Here is a 24,551-nt window from a genome sequence, read left to right as displayed (position 1 = left end):
TAATGGATGAGTGGATAAACACCCTGGTCCATCGGCCAGTGGAATGGTACTCAGCGTGCAAATAGCCACCGCCGACGTGCTCAACGCGCGGAGGGCTCTCGGAGGCTCTGTGCGGGAAGCGAGCCAGGCCTTGGGGCCCGTTGCCAGGCCGTTCTGGAAGGGCAGAGGTGCAGGTCGGAGAGCAGACCAGTGCCTGCAGGTGTTGGGCCCGGGGTGCCGCCAGGCGTGCCGAGAGAACTGTCAGGGCACGGAGCCGCGCTGCATCTTGGCGGCGGCGTCACACAAGTCTGTGCCGTGCTAACCCTTACAGAACCGCACGCCAAGTACCAGGTTACTGCATGATTCTCTAAAACTTTAAATAAAAATGGCAGCTCACTTTAACTGCTAATAAGGGAGAATATTTTATTTCTCCTCTCCAGAATGGTCTCATCATCACCCATGCTCCTTTATCTCTTTTTTCATTGTTTCTGTAGAAACTTAACTTTTAATTTTGCTTTATGATTATTTCATATGGAAAATTTCAACTTCTTTTGGAGTCTCACCTATTAATTCCACTACTTTTAAGCTTAGGAAGTTCTTTAGTGATTTGACAAATAATTCTATTTTCTTCTGGGATCTTTTGGCTTATTGTTCATATTTAAAGATTTAATCTACTTGGAACTTATTTTAGCGTGTGGTCTGGGGTCAAGATCTAAGCTGACCTTCTCCCAGATCTCTGAACAGCTGCCCTGGGCCATTGATCAGATAGCCCTCCTCGCCCCTTAGATTTATCACGCGTCCATATCTTTATTGAATTCTTACACTTAATAGGATCTGTATTCATGTTTCCTGGTTTTTTATTCATTTATCTCTACCATGTTTTTAGTCATTATAACTTTAAAATACATTTTAATATTTGGTGTGGAGCCAGGCATTACTTTTTTTTTTTCACTTAAAGATTTTCTTACCTGTTTATCATTCTAAATGAATTTTAGAATTACTATGTCAAGTTCAAGAAAAAGCCATTGAGGTTTTGTTTTTTACTGAAATTGCATTAAAGATATAAATTTCTTTGGTAGGCGAATTTTCAGCTTCACTGCATCAGTGTCTCTGGGACGGGGGTGAGGCCGGGCCCGCAGGACAAAGAGGGGTCCCAGGTGCAGACCCATGTGGCAGGACCCCCTTCTCAACCGCAGGGAGGGGGCAGTCCCCTGGACACGTGGAGACCCCTGCAGGCGCTTGGTCCTGGGAGGCACGGGCCCCCCGACTGCGTCTGCTGCTGGGCTGGGGTCTGGGTCAAGTGAACTTTGGGTCCCTGAGGGAAGGGCCTTTGAGCCGTGGATGGAGAGCTGTGGTACTTTCTTGCCGCAGCCCTGGCTTCAGAAACCCTGAGAGCCTGTGACTTTGTGAGTTTTGAGATCAGGCAGAGCTCGCTCTGGGAATCCCTGCCCACGGCCCAGCCATGTGACCTCAGGCCAGTTTCTGCACCCTCCCGGCCTCAGTCCCCTCAGCTTCTGAGATGAGGTCAGTCTCCCTGCCCCAGGACCATTGTGACGGCTGCCTCTTGAGCTCTGGCACAGTGCCTGCCGGGGTGTGACGCGGGCTCGGTGTGCTGGCCATGGTGACGCCGTTCTCACCAGCCCCGTTGGCCTGGACCACCAGGAGCCTATCTGTGGGGAAACCGAAGTGGCCCCACGAATCCTATTGCCTGGCAGCTCCAGCCACTCAGTTCTGCCGGCTTGGATCGAGTATCCGCCTTCATGGGAGGAGCCCCAGGCCCTAGGAAAGGCAAGAGGCAGAGGGCACCTGGAAGCTGAGGGCACTTTTGGCTTCGATGGAAGTTGCCTGGTGGCCTGAGGGTTAGAACTTGGGTACAGGTCCTGCTTGGCCACCTGACAGCTGGGTGGCCTGGGCAGGGCTCATCTCTTCTCTGGACCTCAGCTTCGCCATCCGTGAAGTGGGACGTCATTCCAGGTGCACAGGGCGGTCGTGAGGCCCAGGGAGGCCCCAAGCAAGGTGATGGTGGCACATGGTGTCTGCACACAGCCCTGAAGACGGTGGGAAGTCACTGCCGTTGCTGGCAGGGAGGGAGTGCTGCCACCCAGAGCTCCTGAAATGGACGTCCCCGTCACTGGCTGCGGCTTCTGCAGAGCCCACAACAGCCCAGGGCAGGAGCCGTGTGGCCCCGTGTTCTCAGCTGCTCCAGGCCTTGCAGCGCCCTGAGGTCGGCAGAGTCCCTGTGGTGCGGGAGAGAGAACAAGACATGGACAGGGAGGGCGGCCTCAGGGTCAGCCCTGGACCGAGACACCGGGCACGTCTCCCCTGACAGGTCTCAGGCAGGCCCAGGTGCCGTCCAGGTGGGAGAACAGCCCGAGGCCCCAGCCCACCCTCCTTCCCGCTTCCAGACACTGGGCTGTGTTGGAAACTGGCTGGCACGTTAATTACTGCGTGTCCCAGGCTGTTCCCGTCCTCACTGTTTGTTTATTCTCAGTGTCAGGTAATAAAGGGCAACACCATCAATTGGGTGTTTAATTGGAGTTGTAAAGAAGTCATGTAATTTAATCAGTGGGTTTGCAGGCAGACGGGGCAGAGGAAGGGGCGTACCTGCCCGTCAGCCTCGGCTGCCGCAGACCCAGCCCTGCCTCACCCTCTCCCTGGAAACAAGTGCCCCCAGCTGGCCCTGCCACTGTGACTCAGCACGGTGGCCTGGGCCCACCTGGGCCTTGGCCGTGTCTGTGGGGTGGGGCCCAATGTGGTCCATGGGTGGTCGCCAGCACACCCTCGTTCCCCTCCCCAACCCTCTTCTCCACTGCTTCGGGGAGAGCTCCGTGCTGTGCAGTGGAGAGCCAGCCCACCTGGGCAAGGCTGTGTGCTCGGGAACCAGCAGTGGGGGGCAGCGTTCTTGGGGAAATCAGGTGGCCAGAGGAGCCCCGGCTGGCCTGCGTCCAGGGAAGAGCTGGTCTGCAGGGTCTGTGGTCTCTGTGCTTCCTTTCCTCAGCTCCCGACTCTCCACTTGACACTTCCCCGTGTCCCCGTGGGGGTCTCTCAGGCACTGCAGAGCCAGCACATTCAAAACTGAACTCCCACACAACGACAAGATGCCACTGCGCCCCTCTTGGAATGGCCAAAACCCAGCACCCAGACAGCACCAGGCACTGCGAGGCTGGAGGCACCAGGCCCTCTCATCATCGCTGGGGAAGCGCAGAACAGAGCAGCCACCTTGGAAGACAGTTTAGGGGTTTCTCACAAAACTAAACACACTCTTACCACACAACCCAGCCATCGCGTTCCTTGGTATTTACCCAGAGGAGCTGAAAACACATCCCCACAAAACCTGCACACGGGTGTTTATCCAGCTTCGTTCGTCATCACCAAACTTGGAAGCAACTGAGATGCCCTCAGTGGGTGAGAGGACAAGTGAACTGGTCCATCCAGACAGTGGAGTGCGATTCAGCACTAAACAGAAACGAGCTGCCAAGCCATGAAGAGACATGGAGGGATCTTAAAGGCATATCACTAAGGGAAGGAAGCCAGTCTGAAAAGGCTACACACTGTCTGATTCCAACTCTGTGACATTCTGGAAAAGGCACAGCTGTGACAGTAAGAGATGGGCGGTTGCCAGGGGTTGGGGGAAGCAGAGATGAACAGATGGAGCACAGGGGATCTTTAGGGCGGTGAAACTGCTCTGTGTGAGACCATAATGCTGGACACGTGTCACTGTACATTTGTCCAAACCCAGAGACTGTACAACACTGAGAGGGAGCCCAATGTAAACTGGACTTGGCGTGATGATGACATGTCAGCATAGGTCATCACTGGTGACAAATGGACCATCTGGTGGCGAGGTTGGCTCCTGGCCTTCACCCGTTGCGGGTGTGCAGTGACTTTTAGCAAGTGTGCAGTATCATGCAGCCGTCACTGCAGTCTGACCTTAGAACATCTCCGTCACCCGGGAAGGACCCTCCGGCCCGTCTTCAGTCAGCGTCCCCACTCACAGCCCCAGCAGCCGCTAGTCTGCGCTCTGTCCCTCTTGATCCGTGTCTTCTGGACATCTCATCTACTGGATCAGACGGTCTGTGGGCCTTTGTGTCTGGCGTCTGCCACTCAGCGTAGTGTTTCGAGGTCCCCGTGCTGTGGCGTGTCAGGACTTGGTGTCTTTGTGGACCGGATGGCGTTCCCTTGATAACAGGATGCGCCGTGTTCTGCATGTCCCTTCGTCAGTCGGTGGACACTTGGGTTGTTTCCACTTTCCGGCTGTTGTGAACACGCTGCCGGGAACACTTGAATACAGGTCTCTGTGGACACACGTTTGCGTTTCTCTCGGGCAGGCGTAGAGGTGCTGGGTGGTGTGGTGAATTTGTGTTTGAGTTTTTAAGAAGCTGCCAAATCGTTGTCCAAAGTGGCTGTAGCCTCATGTTCCCTGTGGGAGGGTTCCTGGTGGCTGCGTCACTCCTGACAGCTTTCCGACGGTGCAAAGGGGCGGCTCGCCGCGGCCGCGTTTCCCTGAGGATGTCACTTTCCACCTGCTCCTTAGCCATTCCTCCATCTTTGTCAGTGAATCTCTGGCCCATTTTTAATTGGATTGTTCTCTTCCAATCATTTTCTTAATGCTGTCATTTGATAAGCGAAAGTTTTTAATTTTGATGTTTAGTTTATCCACTTTTTCTTCTATGCCTGGTGCTTCATTTGTCCTAAGAAACCTTTGCTCACCCCAAGTTGCAGTCTCCTGTGTCGTCTTCTGGAAGCTTTTGCTTGTAGACCCACGGCCCACATCAAGTTCGTTTTGTGTGTGGTGTGAAGGAGTCGAGGTCGTTTGTTTCCTCTTAGAGACCCAGTTGTTCCAGGCCCAGGTTTGCTGGAAGCCTCCCTCCATGGAACTGCTGTAACTGCTGCTTTGGGAATCTACTGCTGGCACGTGTTCCAGTCTAGAGTCTCTGGTCTGTTCCTTTGACCTGTTTGCCGGCGCGGGCACTATACCCTGCAGTCTTGACAACGTGAGTCCTCCAACCTTGTCGTTCTTTTTAAAGCTTGTTTGATTTCCAAATCAGCTTCCAGCCTCCGGGCTTCTCTTGAACAGTCCAAGCTCTCTCCACCTCAGGACCTTTGCACCCACTGTTTGCTCTGCCTGTGACGTGCTCTCCCTAGGTAGCCGCCCAGCTCTCCCCTGGCCTCCCGGAGGTCTGCTAAGGCCTCACCTTCTCAGCGAGATGCTCCCGACTGCCATCCCCTCCCTGCTTCCTCCTTCTCCGTAGCACTCACCACTTGCCGTCCACCCTGACCACCGTCTGCTCCCTCCCCTGCTTTCTCAGGGGAATACCACCTGTCTTACTTGTGGTGCTCGTCATCTCTGTCCCCTCGTTGGAATGGGACTTCTGTTAGGCTGGGGTTTTACCCCTTAGTCCACACTGTGTCCTCTGAGCCTAGAATGATCCCAGCACACAGTACACTCTCAGATAGCCGACCGGTGTTTCTCAAGTGCCTGACGCGGGGCCTGCTCACGGTGAGGGCCAGTCAGGCTGCTGTTGCTAACTGGTAGCCGGGCTCAGCTCCTGGAATCCAGAGGTCTCTGTATCCTTAGACAGCTACCACATGAGCCCCTGCAGCTGCTGTGACAAGCCACCACAAGCTCCAGGGCGTGAAGCAGCACAGGTGTATTATCTGACAGCTCTGGGGGCCAGGAGTCTCCCTGGGCTCCTGAGTCAGCTGGGCTGCCTTCGTCCTGGAGGCCCTGGGCAGAAGCGTTTCAGCCGTCCCCGCTTCTGGAAGCGGCCACAGTCCTTGGCTCATGGCCCCGTCCTCTGTCCTCTCAGCCAGCAGTTGGCACCTGCAGCACCTCCTGCCTCCCCCTCGTGAGGACCTTCATGGTGACACTGGGCCACCTGGAAAATCTCAGCCTCCTTAGTTCGCTTGCATCTGCAAGGCCCTTTTGCTGGGTGAGGAAACAGTCTCAGTTTCTGGGCCTCAGGAGGTGACACCACCTCCATGGTCTGTCTCGATCATCCCTCGACTGGAATAAGGATTTCCTCCTCTGACTTTCACAGGGTCGTTAAGACTCGGGGAGGAGCAGCAGCACAGCCCTGCCGCTCCAGGCAAAGCCCATGGTCGCAGAAGCACGAGAGCCGGGCGCCCCTTCCTGGGAGAAAGGCCGCAGGCCCTGGGCAGGTGACCTGGTGGGCCTGCTGTTGGGGGGCGCCAGGGGGAGCCCTGAGGGGACTCTGAAAGCCGTGCCAGCCTCAGGAGGGACACCCCCACAGCGTTCTCTCCTCCCTCCTTCGCTCTGCCCTGCACATGTCGTTCTAGCGCGGTCAGTGTGGCCTCGTTGAAGAAGAGGGAGCTGAGCGGAGACTGGAAGGAGGAAAGTCTCCCATGACCGAACTCGGGGTGGGGTGGGTGGGGCACGGCTGCGTCAGTGGCATTTTCCCCGGAATTCCGAGGGTGGGGGCACCGGCTGTGCACGTCGTTGGTTGTCTGGGAAAGCCCCCCTGCCTGCTCCGAGTAGCAGAGTTCAGGCGACCTGGATGCTGGCCCTGGCTGCGTGAGCGCCCGCTGGGCATCCTCAGACAAGCCGCTTCACCTGAGCCTCAGCGTCATCCTGGGGCAGAGGCTGTCACAGAGCCCACACTGCCTGCCGCGCTGGGCAGTTGTGAATTAGGAAACAGTGTTGTGTGTGCTGTAGCCGGCAGTGTGGTTCTGGAACGGAGCCCCCAGGATGCTGACCCCAAGCAGACTCCTGGGACACCGTTGCTGCTGTCCAGGCCAGAGAGCGGCCCGGAGGGCCTCACTGCTCTTTGTCCTTGACAGCGAAGTGCTCACCACCCCGGAGAGCCTCTGTGGGCAGTGCTCTTGCCCGCCCTCCAAGCTGGGCACACATGCTTCCGGCATGTTCCGTCTTACAGCAGAGCCAAGCCGCTTTTCGTGTATTCACTCCTCAGCCCAGACCCATCTTCCAGGGAGGCCCAGGCCCAGCTCTGCGGGGAGCCTGCGTCCCTACCCCCTGAGCCGTCAGGGCTGCCTTGCTGCCCACCACGCCCCTCTGTCATCCCTTGGCCCTCCCTCCTTCCAGAGCCTTCTCTCTGGCTGCTCCAGCTGCCGAACCAATCCGCGGTGCTCCTCCTTCACGCACTGCTCTCTGAAGAAGTCATTACAGCTCAGACCTGAGGCCCTGCCGCGTGCATGAGCAGGTTTAACAGACTGCCGCATCTCAAGAGGAGGGAAAGGGAAGCAAGGACTCAAAACTCTTGTCTGGCCGAAAGCAGAGAGATTGACTCAAAAATGACTCAGTCAATAAAAGATGAGCTCTGAGCCGGCTTTCCTCTTCTAAAAGGGAGCTCGCCTTCCAGGGAGCTGGGTTCTGTAAGCCGCTGTGGGAAGTTAATGGGACACACACAGAGTGGCTCGAGAGCGCCCCAGCCCTCCACAGACAGGCGTGCAGACCCGCGGGGCCAACCCCTCCCCGGCTGGTGAGCCGGGGCCCGTGGCACTCTTCTGCTCCCCAGGAGCCTCCGTCCTGCCCCGTGGCTGCCCAGTCAGCCCTGACAGGCGCCTGCTGGGGCCCGTGTGGAAGAAGCTGCTGGAATCTTGCATGAAGCTGGATACCCTCCGGTCCACGTCTCGGGGTTTTATAATGCGATGTAGCTGCTCTGTGTTCTCTGCGCAGGACCGTGTCTGGCCTGGTGGTGTATGTGAGTGTGTGTGTGTGAGCACACGCGGGTTTGTGTGAGCTTATCCCTTAGGCAGCTTCCAGCTGTCTGATCCTCCGTTTCCCCCTCCATGAAATGGAGACGAATGTAGTGACACTTGAGAGGGTGGTCGCAGAGCTACGACGATTGAGTGCGTGCACGTGGAGTGAGTGAGCATTCACTGAACGAGCACTCAGCCCCCCGCCCCACGCACACCTGCCATGAGCAGCATAGCCCAGGTCCCCACCCCCCAGCCCCCCGCCATGGGATATGGGCTTTAGTTGGAAGAAATGGGTGGTAAACAACCAAACAGATGAATAAGTGAAGTCAGAGGACAGCGAGATCTATGAATACACTACTGGGCTTCCCGGAGGGGCCCCTGTTGGTGGGGTCGTCAGAAGGCCTGAACGACCTCCTGAGGGCAGCCTTCCCAGCCCGAGGTGGCACCCAGTGATCAGGAGTGATCTTCACAGCAGTGCTGGTGCTGCCCGGTGGCCTTTGGGGCACCCGTCCCACCCTGAAGGCCAGGCCTGAGTGTCGGTTTCTCTGCGCCATGGCTGGTGCTGTTGAGCAGGGCACTGGCCTTCCCGGGGCCTGTCCCCACATCTGTCAGGTGGCTGCCATGCTCCTGTGCAAGGGTGTTCTGAGGACCGGACAAGGGGCGGGCTGTGGCCTCCCCTGAGGCTCAGCTGATCCTCCTGAAGGAGCCAGCGGGCTGGGGGCGGGCGTCCTCTGGGGCTGCTCCCGCTCTCTGCTCTCAGTAGTGGGGGAGGGAGTCTTCCCGGGAATATGATCGAACGTCAGCGCCCGCCTGTCACCCTGGGACTCTCCCACCCCGTAATCTGGTGGGCTGTAATTGCTGGTGTCTTTTCAGATCATTTTTGTGCAAGGTGACAAGCTGCTCGCTGGAGTGAGCCGTTAATCACACGGAGATGCCCCTGTTTGAAAGCCGGCGCCGAGCATACCAGGCAGGCGTCTGCCAGCAGCCCGGCGGTGGGCACACGTGCTGCTCATCTGCATATAATTCCAGGGCGGGTGTCTCCTCTCTGGTGTAAAACGTGCAATTTCCGGCCCAGCGGGAAAACATGGCTCAGAATGGAGACCATGTCCCAGGGGCCCTCTGGCTCTAGGCAGTTGAGGCAGAGCCACCTCCCGGGGGGCAGCAGGAGGCCCTGGCTGGTGGATGGTGAGGCCGTCTGCCCATCACTGAGGCCGGCAGTGGGGCCTGTGGTGCCCCGCCGTACCCTCTCTTGGAGAGGCCTCCCTGCCTGAGCACAGTGCGGGGAGGGGAGCTGGGGCCCTGTCGCCGCCTGGCTGGCACAGGCATGCTCAGAGCTCGGCACCTGCTGGCACCCAGGCTCCTCTCCTGGAATTTGGGTTTGGGGCAGGAGGTGGCCTCCGAGGGGAGCCCAGCAGGAGACCCGTGCCGCGTGGGCACAACGGCCCATTCTGCACATGGTGTCCCAGAGGCTCAGTGCCCACAGAAGGCGCGTCTCCTCCTCCCTCTTGCCGGCCAGCCAGGACCAGGATGCAAACCCACAGTCGCAGCCCTGCAGTGCTGGCTCCCACAGTTGCTAATAAAATTGCATCAATATTTGATACCTAATTATTAAATATTTAAAAATGTAAAACTGAAATAGTTTAGAAGTTACAAGACATGAATAATTCATCCCTGGAAGCGAGGCTGCCTTTGGGCCTGAGCAGAGACTGCCCCGCCGCCTGCCCGGGGCCCAGGAGCGCGTCCCGCAGAGACACAGGCCACCGCTCGGCGCCGGCCCGGTCTGTGGAGAAGAGGGTGTGCAGGCTGCGTGCCTCAGTGCGCGTGCGGGCGAGTCTTGTCAGAGGCCAGGCCTGGGCCCCGTGGAAGGCCTCTGCCACCTGGAGCCATGCCCCTCGCGGACACGGGTCCCCCCGGTCTTTGTTCGAGCAGGGGCCACGCAGAGCGCGTTGGCGTTCGTCCCCCAGGCGCCCTTCAGAGATGGGGGTGCGTGCCTTCCTCCACGACCTTCTCCAGACCCCATGCCGCACGTTGGTCACCTGTTCCCGTGTGCCCTCATCGTCCAGTCCCACGGCTTGACTTCCCACCTGCTCGACCACTGTCCCCACTGTGTCCTTCCTCCAGACCCTCTAGGCACTGAACACACCTGCCTAGGCCTGTCACAGGCACCTTGAGCCCAGGGAGGCCAAACCCAGCTCAGAACCTTGAACTCCCAACCCGCTGCTCCTTCAGGCCCGTTCACAGCAGACGCTGCTGTCCTTCCGGAGCTCGGCCAGGAGCCTGGCGCCTTGCTGCCTTCTCCCTCGTCCCCAAGTCCAGTCTCAGGTTTGTTTCTGGCCTTGCCCTTCCAGACCTGGGGAAGACACGAGACCTGTGGGCCGAGGGCGGACCAGGGTTAAAGCGGGCTCAGCTTCGGAGAGTTCAGTCCTGCTGCCGGGAGGCCGCTGTTGATGGGCTGCCCGCGTCCTGGGACAGCCGCGCTCTGTCTCCCCCGACCCCTGTCACCGCAAGAGCTTTGGCCTTGGGGCCCAGATCCAGCTGATGTCACCTGAGTGTTCGGCTCCGGCAGAGGCTGTAGGAAGCCCTATTTCCAAAGGCAGAGAAGCCTCAGTCTGAACCATAAGCTAGCGGTGGTCAGTGGAGAGCTGGTCCCATCCCTTTTCTTAGTCTCTGTGTCCCCATCGTGGGCCCAGGGTGCTCATTCAGCCTCCTTACAGACGTACTGAGGAAACAGGCCACAGAGAATGATCCTGATGGGTGTCAGAGAGATAGGCGGTCCTTGCTCCTGCTGTGCAGTGTGGTGTGGATCGAGGGGTGGCAAACCATTGTCTCTGTCCCAAAGACCCCTCCAGGCTGCAAAGGCGTGGTGCATGTGAGCACAGGGGCCCGGGACCCCAGCGACGAGAGGGCAGAGGTCCAGGGTCGGAGAGCACACGCCGCCTGCCTGGCTCGGAGCAGAGCTGGGAGCTGGTTGTCCAGGCTGTTGGACAAGCGGAAAATGCACCACCCGCCCCGGCCGCCCAGATCCCCCTGCAGCCTCCTCCGGCGGCCAGTCTCCAGGCCCTCCTCCTTGCCCTTCACGCCACTGTCCTTAGAGCAGCCCTACGTGTGCCAGGTTTAGAAACAGCTACTGCTGCAGCCTGGGCTCAGAGGGCTGCTCTTTCTAGCGGTGAAATATTAGTCCTTTTTGGTGTTTTTTAGAGCCTGAAAATCTCAGCATTGGCTAAGTGTTTTTATTCACTTTTCAGAAAGAAAAATGACTCTGCCCTGAGTCCCCAAAGGCAAATTTCAAAAGCCGCTTCCAGTTCCTAAAGAGAGAGCCGCTGCAGGAGCCACGGCGGCCAGCCTTTGACAGCTCGGCGGGCGGAGGCCTGGTCCCTGGCCAGCGCAGGGCTTCTCTTCTCCATGCCCGCGCCCTGGGCTGCGTCCTTCACCCCTTCTTCCTGCCTCCCTCTCTGCGGCATCTGCCACCATTGAGGGGAGGAGGATGGCAGGGGGCCTGTTCGTGGGGCGGGAGTAGGGAGGATGGCGGGGGGTCCAGTCTCAGCACCAGCCACCCTGGTGACGGCAGGCCCTACCACCTGTCCTGGCTCTCATCACCCGTCACCTCAGGGACAAAAGCCCTTCCCGAGCCTCTGCGGTCAGCACAAGCTCTCCTAGTGACCATCGTCGGGTCGGCCACAGTGAGAATGGCTTGGGCAGGAGGGAGGCAGAGGGAGAAGCCCCTCTCCCTGCCTCCATTCGAGGGCTTTCCTTGGTGGGCCACGACGAAGCTTGTCCTGTGAGGGTCTTTCCTCCCTGCCCAACAGAGGGGTGTGGGGCAGTCCCAGTTATGGTTCTGGCTTTGACTCGCACGTTGACATGTGACAAAAAGCCAAATGTGGCTGCAGACCTGGGGACAGATGCAGGCCCCCCCCCCCACCTGCTGTCTGTGCCCCCTCCGTTCCTGAATGGGCCCTGCCCACACAGACTCTCGGGTGCTTAGTGGAAGTGAGCCTTTAGCTTTCCTATGCCCGTGAGCGTGCACACGCGCACACACACACGTCTTCCTGCCCGCTCGCTCCCCGCAGGGCTGTGTCTCCGCTTGGGTAGATCCGTGTTTGGTACTTGGCGCATCCTGTGGCTTTGTGCACGTTGTTGACAGCTGGGGTGCCGTGTCTCCCATCCAGGGGGTACCTCTGTCCTCTTGCCCTGGACTCGCTGTGTACCGTACTCTTTCATGCCGGGGCTTTCCCTTGGTGGGTCCCATGTTCCTCAGTCCTCTGGTGGAGCGGTCACACCCTTCCCAGGACTCTGAGACACAGCTGGCCTCCGTCAGCTCTGGGGTTGCTTGCTTTTCCTTGGCTGTGTCCCCCTGCCCCCTAGCACCCCCATCCCCCTGCTCTGATGGGGACGTCATGCCCCTCGGCCATCTGCCCAGCCCTCACCCTCAGAGCAGAGCAGTCGCCTTCCTGTCTCCCTCTGCTGGGTGTCCCTGAACCCCGTCTTTCTCTCTCTGCTGCGTCTCTGACTGGGAAGACGTGTCCTTCAAGAGCCGAGGACCAGTGGGGTCATCTTTGAGACCCAGCGTGGACAAGTGTCCCTTGTCTGCTCTGACTGGCACTTGGCCGAGTGTTACCTTCTGGGGGGCTCAGTTTCCTTGGAGCTGACGCCCTCCACCACACCGTCCTCTCACCAGCCCGCGTGGCGGTGCTGAGACTCGCTGCCCATTGGGATGCCCGTTCTGGGGCATTCTGCGGGTTTTCTCTGCAGTCTCTGGCGCCCTCCCTTTCTCCGCGGCCTTCTGACCGTCGGCAGGTTCTGCCTGTGCAGCCTGGAGACACACGTCCTTTGCTTCTGGATGTTTTCCTCATATGGTCTCCTTGATAGTCTCTGCCTTCCCAGGCTGTAATCTCTCTGTGCGGATCCTGTGGGTTGGAAGTCAGGGCTCCCGGGAGCTCTCGTTTTATCTTTTCTTCGTTATTTTCCATCTCTGTGTTTTTTTTGTTCTTTAAAAAGGGCGCTTTCTGGGAATGTCTCTGCTGTGTCTTTTAACCCTTGCGTGGTGTCTGTGTCTGTGCTGCTTGTGCCTCCCAGCAGTCCTTTTGTGCTGTGGACAGACTTCTCCCCTTCCTGGTGGGGTTAGAGGTGATCCTGTGGCTGCTCTTGCTGCTTCCGTCTCCTCCAGCTCAGGTCTGGTGGCCCCTCATGTCTGTCTCTGGGTTGGAGGCGGGCAGTGTCCTCTGCTTGCCTGTCCTCTGGGCAGGCTGCTTGGCAGGGGCGCCCCACCTCAGGCTGGTCCGCTCAACGTGGACATGCAGACACACCCAGCTGCGGGTGGAGGGGTGGGGTCGGCAGGGAGCTTGGCTGCCAGCCCCGGGCGCAGATGGGGCGGCCTGTCGGTGACCAAGGAGGCCTGTGCAGGGCGCGCCACCCGGCGGAGCTCCCGGCCGACCTGCGGGGTCAGCTGGGCTGGGGCTGCTGCTGCCTCCCTCCTGCAGGCCTCTGCTCCCGCCCCTGCCCTGTGCAGGTGTGGGTCCGAGTCAGCATCCCACAGGTTGGTTTCTCAGGAGGCCAGCTGCTGAGATGGGGGCGGTGCCGCAGCTGGCTGGCTGCCTGGAGTCCTCAGCCCATCCCCGTGGGCGTGAGCCTGGTGCACAGGACAGCGGGGACGGCCTTGGCGGTCCTTAGTCCTCAGGTCGCCCCTTCCTTCGGCTCAGGCTCCTGTCCGAGCCTGTCGGGCTCCGTGTCCCTGCAGGTGAAACTTGTCTTCTCTGCAGGAGGGGCCGCACGGTCACCTGGGGGGAGTGACCTTCCCACTGGCTCCACCCGGATCCTGAGCCACGTGGCCCGTTCCTGCTGTCCCGGTTCTGCCGAGGCCCTGTCTTCTCGTCTATCTGCTTTTCCTCTTCCGAAATCCCGTCCACCCACATTGTCCACCGCTGCCACCTCTTGTCCCTCTGCCGTCATTCAGGAGGGAACAAGGATGAACACGTGTGTCCAGGCTCCGTCCCCTTCGCGTGTCTCCAGGGAAGCCCCCGTGTGTGTGTTCACATCTGCAAGCTGACTTCAAGGCTTCTCTGGGCTGCGATTTAGGGTTGGTGGAGAAATAGCAGTAGCACTCCCTGCACCCCGGGTCCTCGAAGTGCGCTGGGGACACAATATGACACAGAGGCCTGGTCCTCACCTCCATGAAGCGTAGAGTCACTGGAGGAAATGAGCATTAAGCAAAGACATTTAACAATGCCTCTTTCTGTTGTGATAGATACTGTGAAGGAGAACATGGTTACACTGAGAGCAATAACCGGAGACGGGAGTTTGAAGCTGGGCATACGAGAGTTAGTGAGAAGGCAGGGGACGCTGCTCCAGGCGAGAGCAAAGGCCCTGTGGTAGGAAGGCAAGCATGCCTTCTCGGCGGGGAGTGAAGCCAGTGCAGTTGGAACTGGATGCAGCAGGCCGGTCACTCGGCAAAGGCCTGACGGCCACAGGAGAGAGTCTTCATTCAGCCTGCATCTTCTCTTAGGAGCTTAGAATTCTGGTCAGATGACTTGGGTCCTCTTGCTGGACTGGGGCTGAACAAAGGGCAGAGGGAGGAGTGGGAGCCCAGGGAAGAGAGAGCCTGAGCCGGCCGCCAAGGCTGGCCTGGACCGAGCTGCAGAACTCCCCCGTGACCACAGGGCAGGCCTCAGGCCAAGAAGCAGCTCGGCCTTGCAGTCCTGCGCCCCCATGTTCTGCTCCCGGCTCTGCTGTCTGCCGGGTTTCGGCTGTTCCCACGCCTACCAGCTTCTCCTCAGGTGGCTGAGCCGCCACAGCCCCTGCGGATGGGGCCGGGGTGCAGTGAGCGGCGCGTGGCACTCGCCCCACTGTCAGGATCATTCTGGACTCGACAGAGTGGGTGCTGCGGAGGCCTGTCTGTCCACAGAGAGCAGCCGCGGGACAGGGCTGGCCAGCACTCTGCAGGGCATCGGTGCAGGGCCAGGCCAGGCCGGGCCGGGCCCCCTCAGGCACAGTACCCATCCCCCACAGCCAGCTGGCCATGGTCCAGGGCCGTCTGGCCTGCTGGGGGTGGGCACAGCTCAGGCCCAGAGAAAAGGAGGGATGTGGACAAGTGGACCCTTGTCCACGTGGGGGGCCACCCTCCTGAGAGCCGCTGGCACCTTCGAAAGTGTTTCTGCTGCTGTCTCGTCTGCGTGTGTCTTAACACTCGAGGAGTGAGAGGCCTTGGGAGGAAAGTGCCGCTGCTGGCTGCTTCCATCTCCGAAAGGCCTCGACCCGGGCTCCAGTCCAGAGTGTGGGTCAGCCATCCCGCAGGTCTGAGCTGGAGCGGGAGGAGCCTCGGGTGAGCCTGAGAGCGCAGAGAAGAGGGCTTCCCCCGCCACCCTGCTCCTGCCCCTGCTCCTGCAGACCGCTGAGAGGGAGACAGAGCCACTGTGTGGGTGCGCTCTAGTGAATGAGGCGCAGCTGGGCTCTGCTGGCCGGGGAGGCCGCGAGCTGGAGCCTGCAGAGACCCGGCTGGGCAGAGACCTGACTGCTGCACATCTGCGTCCGTCCCTCCGTCTGCCTCTCCCGTGGTCCACCGCCCATCTAGAATAAAACCATTTGTTCAGGCTGTGAGCGGGATCGTGGAGACGTGTGCCCACGAGCGCTCCTTTATCCTGACATCTCTGCTCTCGGAGGGGAAGCCGCTCTCCTCCTGCCGGCCTTTATGTAACAGAGTGGCATTTATTTTTGTTCTGCATCCTTCCCGCGGAGATTCACAGCTGCCTTCCGAGAGTCCAGGAGGAGCCAGGTGTTGGGGAGTGATGGCGGAGGAGGGGTGGAGGTCAGAGCCATCGGAGGACCTCCCGTGGACGTGGCTGGAGGCAGCCAGTGGGCCTGGGCCGGCCGCACACCTGGTCAGAGGGCACACGCGCTGCTCAGAAGCTGCAGCCTCGGCTGCCCCTTGACCCCCACATCCATCCCTGGCCTGCACGGGCTCTGCCCGCCTCTGCGCCTGGGTTCTGGGTGATGGTGTCCCTCTCTTCTCTGATGCCTGCTTGTCCACAGGCCTCCCTCGCCCCTCACCAAGGACTTGCCGAGAGGCTGTGCAGAGCGCTGAAGAGCGAGGAGGGGCCCGAGGTGGCGGGGTGACGGCGGCCAGGGGTGAGGAGGGACGGCTTTGGGCAGAGAATAGATGGTGGTTTACGGACAGTTTCCCCCGGCCAGTGAGGCTGGAGGGCAGGAGTCAAAGGGCAGCAGAAGTGAGGGAGGGGAGGCTGAGTCTCGCTGGGCGTGAGGGCTCAGCAACCTCTCAGAGTGTGGGCCTGATCCCAGGGCTGTGGGGCCTGGAGGGGCCCTTGGCTGGACGCCCCAGAGCAGATGTGGCCAGGGTGCAGGTGTGAGGTCTTCATCCCGAGTGTCTGGTGACGCGCCCCCAGCACAGCCGAGTGACCTGGGACACGCACACAGCAGGGTGGGCCTGAGGTGGGGGGCCCAGGAGCTCTGCAGGGCTGTCGGCAGACCTAACAGGGCCGTGTCTGCTCCGCGGGCTCTGCCTGCCTGGATGTGGTCGTCACCAGCAGGGCAGGCGTGAAAGTGGCCGCTGGGCCTGGACGGGGCAGCTGTGACTGCCTCTGGGTCACCGCAGACCCCAGAGGAGCGTCTGTGGAGCGCCACTCGCCAGGCCACTCCACCCCGCCGGGGAAGCCTCGGCTCGCTCTGGCAGAGGCTGCGTCAGAACAGCGGCACTTCCGAGCAGAAGGCCCATCTTTTATTTATTTAATCCAAAGCATCCTGTGAATTATTCATTCACGTTTATGTAAGCGATTGAACTACGAGCGGGGTGGGGAGGTCAGAGCACTGACTCTGCCTGCCCCATGTCAAAGTGCTTGTTCAGGGTTCCCGCCCCACTGCCCTTCGTCCAGGTGCGCTTTACCTGAAAGCCTTGGGCTTTGCCCTACCTGGACTGGGCAGACTGGGGTCAGGTCCCCTCTCCACCCGGAGGCTGTGTGACCTGGAGGAAGTCCCCTCCCCCAGCCCCCACATGCTTGCCCGTCATGGGGCACCGTGGGAGCCCGTGGTGTTGTGAGGGCCACACTGGGGCAGGTGGCGAGGTCCCTTTCCTGGGGGTCCTGATACCCAGCCCAGAGTCACAGGTGCCTGGAGTGAGCATGACCACCCCCTTCCCCTCCCGTGCGCTGGCACATCACGCCCGAGAGGGGCAGCCCCGCTCCTGGCCCCGGCCACTTTCTGGAGCCGATGAGCTCCTAACCAGCAGCACTCTGAGGTCTGAGGCAGAGGGGCTGCTTCCTTCTCCAACGTCAGGCTGCGATTTTCACCAAAATGTAGCTCTTCCCGTCGGCCCCGAGTGCTGCTGAAGGCCGGGCATCTCTGACAGGTGATGCCTCCCCGAGGAAGCCTGGCCAGGGCTTTCCTTCTGGGGGAGGTTTCCTCCCTCTGACAGATCCGTCCTGGGCCGGCCGGCGAGGGACACAGGGAGGAGCTCGGGTCCGAGCTGTCGCTTACCCCTTTGTTTCGAGGTCTGATGGCTCGATTAATCAAGGACACCACCTGTGTCCTGGCGGGAGGCTCTCGGCTCCGAGTGGCCGTGTGTGCCAGGGCCGTGGAGCCACTGACGGACGGGACAGGTGAGGGCAGGCACAGCCAGCGGGCTGGACATTCAGGCGACAGGTGTCAAGTGCGGCCCTTCCATGCCGTGGAGATGCCGAAAGGAGCAGCGCCCTGGTGTCAGGATGCCCCGTCAGAACCAGGACGTGGCCAGTGCCAGGCCGGGCTGAGTCCTGCAGAGCCACAGGTGGTGTGGACGAGACCTGGGATGCGTGTCCAGAGCCCTGGTCTGCTCTAGCACACGTGAGAGACGGCGAGTTCGTCGGGCGTTTGGCCCTGGAGTTGGACGGCCCTGCTTCTGCCCTTTGTCTGTGGCCAAGCAGTGGATCTCTCGGGGCCTCGTGTCCTGTTTGTAAAATGGGAAGAGCCACAACTACCTCGCAGTGCCTGGGCAGCGCTGTTGGTGCCTGGGGCGTAGCTGAGCTCCCGCCATCACAGTTGTGCCCTGAAGCTGCCCGGCGCTCAGCTGCCAGCCTCCCGAAGGACCTAACTGGATCCTCGCGACAGCCTCTGGAGGACGCTCTGCTCCCAGCGAGCTCTGGGAGCCAAATGGTGTGGTGACAGGCTCCAGGCCGAGGGTCAGGAAGGGCAGAGCCCGGTAGGGGCTTTCCAATGGCTTTCTCTCCCTGGAATGCAGGCTCCCCTGTCCCCTGCCCCCCTCACCTCCTCCAGGAAGTGACCCTGACTGCATCCTCTCATCTTAAATGGGCCGCCTTGACCCTGCCCGCTCTCAGCTCCACCAGGGGGCTGGTGGTTACCAGGCCTGGACATGGGCGCCCACGCCAGCATGGGGCACCCCACGGGTCCTGTGGTTTAGCCTGAGGGGAGGGGCTGTTCTCACTGTCACAGTGGCGTGGTCCTGGGGCTCACAGCCTGCAGGAGGGCAGGACTCAAACCAGCTGACCGCCTCCAAGGCCTGGTTCCCACAGCCCTCTCGGCCAGCTGGGCTCCTGTCCCGCCCGGGGCAGCCCCAGGCCCTGGAGGGGGCTCCCCGCCCCCGCTCCAGACAGGACCACCAGGAAGCGCCTGGCTTCGGCGACGACCACGTGCATGTTGAAGTAGAGCCAGCCTCGCTAATTAATGGGGGGAATAATGGAGGTGTAATTACTCGGGGGGCACCTTGGGTGAGGGATTCGTGGTAATTGCTGTGTATCCTCCTGATGGCTGCACACAGCTGGCTTCTCCCCACGCGGCTGTAAACCATGGCAGGAGTGGCGGGTGGGCCCAGGGGGCCTCTGCCCAGAACGGTCCAGTTAGAGCCATGCCGGGGGTGGATGGCGGGCTCAGGGGGTCTGCCTGGACCCCACACAGCAGCCTGTCCTCACCTGTGGTCTCTTCTCCGAGTGGCCAGCGGGGGAACCCCCGGGCACTGTCACCGGCTGTCTCCAAATGACATCTGCTCTTGCTGCCCCGTCCCCTCGCTGCTTCTCAGAGTGGCCCATGCCGGTGGGCTTCTGGCCTCAGCAGGGACTTGCCTGCAGGCTGGGTGTTTGTCCCATCACCTGGCTGGCGCGTGCAGGCCCAGGACCTCTGTCCAGACTGGGTGTTTGTCCCATCACTGGCTGGCGCATGCAGGCCCAGGACCTCTGTCCAGGATCGGGCTTCCTGGTCAGTGCCCGCTCCTCCAGAGCGTTCCTGCCTGAAGTTGCCCAGCGAGGGGGCAAGCACACGGCCTGTCATGGCCAGCCCGCTGTGTCCTGACTCGGGACGGCCTTCAGTGTTCCCCATTGTGCTGGCCGAGAGCCATCCTTTTGAAAGGAACCAGGCTAGGAGTCGAGTCGGGAGCTCAGAGCCCAGAAGGTGGCTCGTTTTCACTCACTGTTTTCTTTAGAGCTGCTGGTTTTGATTTAAAGACCTTATCGTTATTGCCACCAGGATGTCAGGCTGTTGACCCCCTTGTTCGTTTTGTCCAATAACTGAGCGTGCTCATTCGGGCCTGCTGATATAGCATGCAGCCGTCCCCCTGGGGCAGGAATAGTTCACGTTTGGGCCCCACCTCGACCTTGTCCCTCGGTCAGCGGCCTCTGCCCCTGGCACCCTGCAGCTCCTCTGGGTCCCTGTCCCTCCTCCGGGTTTGTGGCCCCAGCACTGCCCCTTGTGTCCAGCCGGCTGGTGAGCTCACCTGTCCATCCCTTCCTCCCCCAGAGCTGAAGAAGCAGGTGGAAAGTGCAGAGCTGAAGAACCAGCGGCTGAAGGAGGTCTTCCAGACCAAGATCCAGGAGTTCCGGAAGGTCTGCTACGCGCTCACGGGCTACCAGATAGACATCACCACGGAGAGCCAGTACCGGCTGACCTCCATGTACGCCGAGCACAAGGCTGACAGCCTCATCTTCAAGGTAGGCCCGCCGGCACGCGCCTTGGCGTGGACAGTTGGGCCGTCAGCCCTGACGGGTGATCGCGTATCAGCGGGAGCAGCCAGGCCTCAGGAAGGCGTGGTCAGTGGGGCAGAGGGGAGACTGCCATCCCTCGGCCACCCCCAGCTTCACCCCGCAGCCCTGGACCTCCTGCAGGAAGTGCCAGCTGCCCCCCGCCCACTCGACCCCACTCCGGCCTCCTCTGCACGTCAGCCTCCACCTGTGGCTGCATTGGCCTGTCCCTGGAGGAGCAGGGGCAGCGAGGTGGGGGCATCCAGCATAGCAGCACCCCCAGGGGCCTGACATAAGGGCTGAGGGTGAGTGTTTGGTCAGGAAGGTGTCTTCAATGCTGCAGAAGCGAGCAGCTGGACCGCGGCCAGAGGTTAGAATGATGTGCAGCACAGAACCAGAGAAGAGAAGCCTCTGGGTCTCTGCCAAGCGCGTGCTTCTTAGGCTTGGTGGAAAGGCCAGGCCCGAGCCACGGGCAGGCGGGAGGCGGGGGCCCTCGGCCCGTGTGTGCCCCGACTCACTCTGGGAAATGTTGCTGGTGCGCAGCACTGAGCTGTGGCAGGACCCACGGGCAGGGCCTCCTGCATCGGGGCAGCGCTCAGCCTGTGGAATCGTGCTTATGGAGGTCTGGGCTGCCTTCCAGGTTTCTGGGCCAGGTTGGTTGTGGGGAACAAAGCACCTGTGGGGTGAGGGGGAGTGGGTCCTGGTAGCAGAGCTGGGGCTTTACTGTGTCAGCCAAGAGGGTCTGTCCCTCCAACAAGACCTTGGGAGAACATTCCCAAGTATTTAGTATTTGTGGATTATTGAAAATCCAAAAGAAGAACCGAGTTTGCTTATAATGCCACCCCCAGAAGACAGCCACAGCCACCTTGACGCGTTTCTTCTCAGAGTTTCTTCTCAGGCGTATCTATCTGAGTTTCTATATTTACTTAATTTAGGCTGTTAGTTTGTATTTCTAGATCAGGATGCTGGGTTTATACTGCAAGTGCTAGTGCCTGGATTCTAGAAACACTGTCCATACATAGCTTGTTACCGTCCATCTGTCCATGGTCTACTCCGTCCATCCAGCCCCATGTGCAGACAGGAGGACGGACAGGTGGCCCACATCCGTTTCTGCCCTCGGGGCCTCAGATTAGCTGGACGCTTGTCTTCCCCATCACACAGGAGTGCTGGGCTCTGCTGCTCTCCTGAAGACCCAGCATCTTAGCCCCCGCTTCCCCGGCCCTGACCACACCGTGGCCTCCTGGCCCCTCATCTGCCCTCAGGTCTGGCTGGAGCAAGATGTCCTTGAGAACAGATGATGTGGGGCCACTCAGCTCCTGAGGGGCTGTCCCTGCATGGCCCTGCAGCATCCGCGGCTCAGCAGGAGCTCCTGGTGTGCTCCACCTTTGTGCCCTCTATGGCCCCGCCCAGGCTCTTGAGGCCAGGGGGGCAAGGAGGGGACCCAAGATGGGGAGCAGGCATGGCAGAAGCCACAAGCCACATGGCTGGAGGGAGCTGACCCATCTCTCTGGACAGCCACTGCAGAGTGGAGACAGGCAGAAGGCACCGTCGGACCTCCAGGCTCTCTGGTCACCACCCCTGGGCCTGGCTCTGCTCAGTCCCGCCCTGCAGGCCATGGGAGCACAGCAGCACCCTCCGCTCACTCCAGGCCTGGTTCCCGGTGTTGGTGCAGTAACACCGACACCTTCCCACCCAGAGTCCCTCTCGGGAACCGAGGTCCCTGCGGGGTCCAGCGCGCCCTGATGCATCTCCGCAGACCTTTGCTGTTGGACCTTTAGACCCCTCCCCCAGCTTCTGTGACTGCCCGTCTTGGGCTCCTGGCCGCCCCCTTCCTTCCAGCTGCAGGTCTGGCTCTGGGGCTGAGAAGAATGGGTGTGAGCAGCCGCAGGTGTGAGACGGCCCCTCTGAAGGACAAGAGAGGAGGGTGGTGGCTCGGCCGTCTGCTGATGTCCCGCAGGCACCATGCCCCCTGCCGGTGCTGGCCGGGCCTCCGTACCGGGAGAAGTAGAGGCACAGCGCAGGTGGGGAGATGAGGGGCACTCGTAGCCGCCGCGTTCTGCACGTGGGACGTGGGACGTGGAACGGTGCCCGGCTCTCCCCGAGCTCTCGCTCCCCAGGCTTCCCGGGGCTCCCAGCAGGGTCCGTGAAGCAGTGCAGGGCCTTGCTCACTGCGGAGAGCTGTGCACATGGGGCTCAGAGGCGGCGCTGGAGCCCCTATCTGGAACTGGCAGAGTCGGTAGGCTGGGTGCCCCGTTGTCACAGGGTGGGGAGCCACAGGGACACCAAGGAAGGCTGTTGGCCTTTGAGTGGGAATATGAGGTCAGTGCCACACGCTGCCCTTCCCCAGCTGGGGCTGCTCTGACCCTCAGTCTCCTCGTCTGTGAGTCAGCGTCAGGAGCAAATGAGCTCGTGTCGCACACCCCGCAGCGCCTGACGGGCACCAGCCGCGGTCACTGAGGTCCCACTGTGCGTTTCAGGGTCTGTCAGGGTTTCAGTTCTGAGAAGTGATGCCTCAGCTGACAGCAGCTACTGCTCTGTGCCCACGTTTGTCCCAGGGCCCCCGTCTCTGCCCCTCCGGTGTGGGTCCATCACCCTGCACACCCCGCACGCGGGCCCCGCTCCTGCTCGTGCGCCTGGTCAGTTTCTCCCACTCGGCGCCGAGGCCCGGATCTGCTCACAGATGCCTCCTCCAGGAGGGCTTCCCGTCCTCCCAGGATGGGACCCCTCAGCATACGTGTCACTTCCCAGTTGCACGATGCTTACGCAGGTGGCTTTCGCTCTGTTAGATGAATTGATCCTGAAGCCAGGAGCCAGCTGTGTCATGGCCCCCGAGGCCCAGCCTGCCCTCGCCTGTGGGAGCTCGAATGCTTGTGTGGTGTGAATGACGAGTTCTTCCGAGTTGGGACCCCGCCGCCCTGGATTCCAGCAGGCCCTATCACTGCGCCCCTACTCGTCGGTCTGACGTCCGTGGTGGACAGTAGGCGGTGGAGGAGCAGGACCTGACCGGCCCCCTGCACCCTGGCCGGGGCTTGGCGCACGAGGCGCTTGCTGACGTCTGTTGAGTGGATGGAGCCTTTAAGGGAGAGACTTTGCGGAGTTCTGGGAGGAGCTGGGTGGGGGCGCTGGGGCGTGGGCGGACGGTGCATCCTGCTGCCCCTCTCCTGTGCCCTGCCCGCTCCTGGGGCCAGCAGCTCCTGGTCGCCGACCGCTCCTCCTCCACCCCAGGCTTAGTGCCAGCTGCCCACCAGCCGAGGCATCTGCAGCCCTGGGAGCAGTGGGGCCGTGGGAGAGGCCGGGAAGCGGAGCTGTTAGTGTCCATTTCTCCCTGGGAATCTCGGGGGCTGAGTCTGTGTAATTGGGCAGGTGAGTCCTATGTCCCTGCCCAGCGCTCCGGCCTCTCCCAAGAGCAGGGAGCACCTGGCACAGGATCGGGCCAGTCCCGAATGTGCAGGCCTGGGTGCCCCCACCTGCGCTCTGCTCCCCAGGAATCCCTCAGGTGCCCCGGCGGCCCCTGGTGCAGGACCTGCTCCAGCCATGGGTGGGTCAGCTGGAGTGGCTGCTGGACACATGGAAGAACTGAGACCACTGAGTCATGGCCTCCTTCCTTCAGCAAACAGTGAGCCTCTAAGCTGCTCCGTAGTGAGTGTTGTCAGGAGCTCGGGGGCCCTAGAGGGGCCCCTGGGAAAACCTCCCTCTCACCAGGTGCCAGGAGGACAAGTTAGGAGCTGTCGAGCTTCTGGCAGGAAATCTCTAACCAGGGGACCAGAACTGATCCTGCTGGCAGATCCGCTGTCATCGCTGCCTGCTTATGATTCCCCGAGTACACTGAGCTCGATGACAGAGGACCGTACCAAGCCTGCTGCTGCCCGTCCGCCTGCTCAAGGCCGGGCACATGCTGAGTGCTCCCTGAGCACTTGTGGGACTGACGGACGGGCAGAAAGCAAAAGAGAAGGTAGAGGACAGACGGCAGACTGACCATAGGGACCGAGGTGGCCCACGGCCCAAGATGCACCTTCACCTGCAGAGAATCACTGCCTTCCAGGGACCCAGGGAGAGGCGGCCCCTGCCCCCAGTACTGTGCAGAGGGCCCGACGGGAAGGGAGGCGCTCTGGAGTCATCGCACCCCTCTGACCACTCCTGACCCAGGCGTGTGCCTTGACCAGGCCATTGCCCTCTGTGGGACTCAGTTTCCCCATCTGTAACAAGGAGCTTGGTCTGCATGCTCTCTGGGGTCCTTCTCACGCTGGCCTTCTGGGTTCTGATGGGCTTCCCAGAGAGCCGAGCCTTCATTCGGGCTGCAAGTGAGCTGGCACTCCCCTTAAGTGGGAGATGCTGCAGGAGCAGAGACCAGCCTGAGAGGGCCAGGAGGGATGACCCGTTCGCCTGCCACGCTGCGTCCTGGCCCTGCCCCCTGGGGCTGGTGCACAGCTTCCTGTGGTCTCAGCTGAATCGGGCTGGGGAAGGATCTCAGCAAGCAAGGAGCCTCCTGGCCACTGCGGTTTATTCTATTTTCCCAAAGATGATGTCTTAGGTAGGGGCTGGAAGCGGAGTGGGAATAGCTGCGCGCTGTTCCAGTTGAGCGGGCTCTGCAGATGTGCGCTGGGGTAATTGAGGGTTTGGGCTCAGCCCCACGAGCTCTGCTCCGGAGAGGACGTGCGCCTGGCCCGCCGGCCCTGCTGCCGTGGGTGGGAGAGCTGCCTGCCCGCCGCTCTTCCACAAAAGGCAGGGACTCAGCTCCGGCTTATCCCGCGGGCCTGGCCTCCTCCCGGGGCCGCTCCTCCGAGAGGAGGGACAGGCCCGAAGCCTTCCGAGGTCTTTGGGAATGGTTTGCCCTGCCGTGCGCTCGAGTGAGGGATGCCTGCTGGCTGTGCAGGTGGACGGGAGTTTCCAGAAGCTCCACGTGTGGGTGGGAAGTGTTCACAGCCCTGGTTTCGCTGTAACGCA

General features: G+C 60.9%; 1 protein-coding gene across 4 annotated transcripts in view; it reads left to right on the top strand.

Annotated features, from left to right (window-relative positions):
* MAD1L1 (mitotic arrest deficient 1 like 1) overlaps positions 1 to 24,551 on the top strand; it is a 413,365-nt gene that overhangs the window by 337,253 nt on the left and 51,561 nt on the right. For all 4 annotated transcript variants that reach the window (XM_046666480.1, XM_046666481.1, XM_046666478.1 and 1 more), the window contains one exon: positions 19,387 to 19,577. In XM_046666480.1, coding sequence (XP_046522436.1) covers positions 19,387 to 19,577 — 191 coding nt within the window. The remainder of the gene's footprint in view (positions 1 to 19,386; positions 19,578 to 24,551) is intronic.

This window comes from Equus quagga, chromosome 7, assembly GCF_021613505.1.
Source record: "Equus quagga isolate Etosha38 chromosome 7, UCLA_HA_Equagga_1.0, whole genome shotgun sequence".
Lineage (NCBI taxonomy): Eukaryota > Metazoa > Chordata > Mammalia > Perissodactyla > Equidae > Equus > Equus quagga.
The sequence above is the reverse complement of the archived record's forward strand: the minus strand, read 5'-3'. Positions and strand labels throughout refer to the sequence as shown.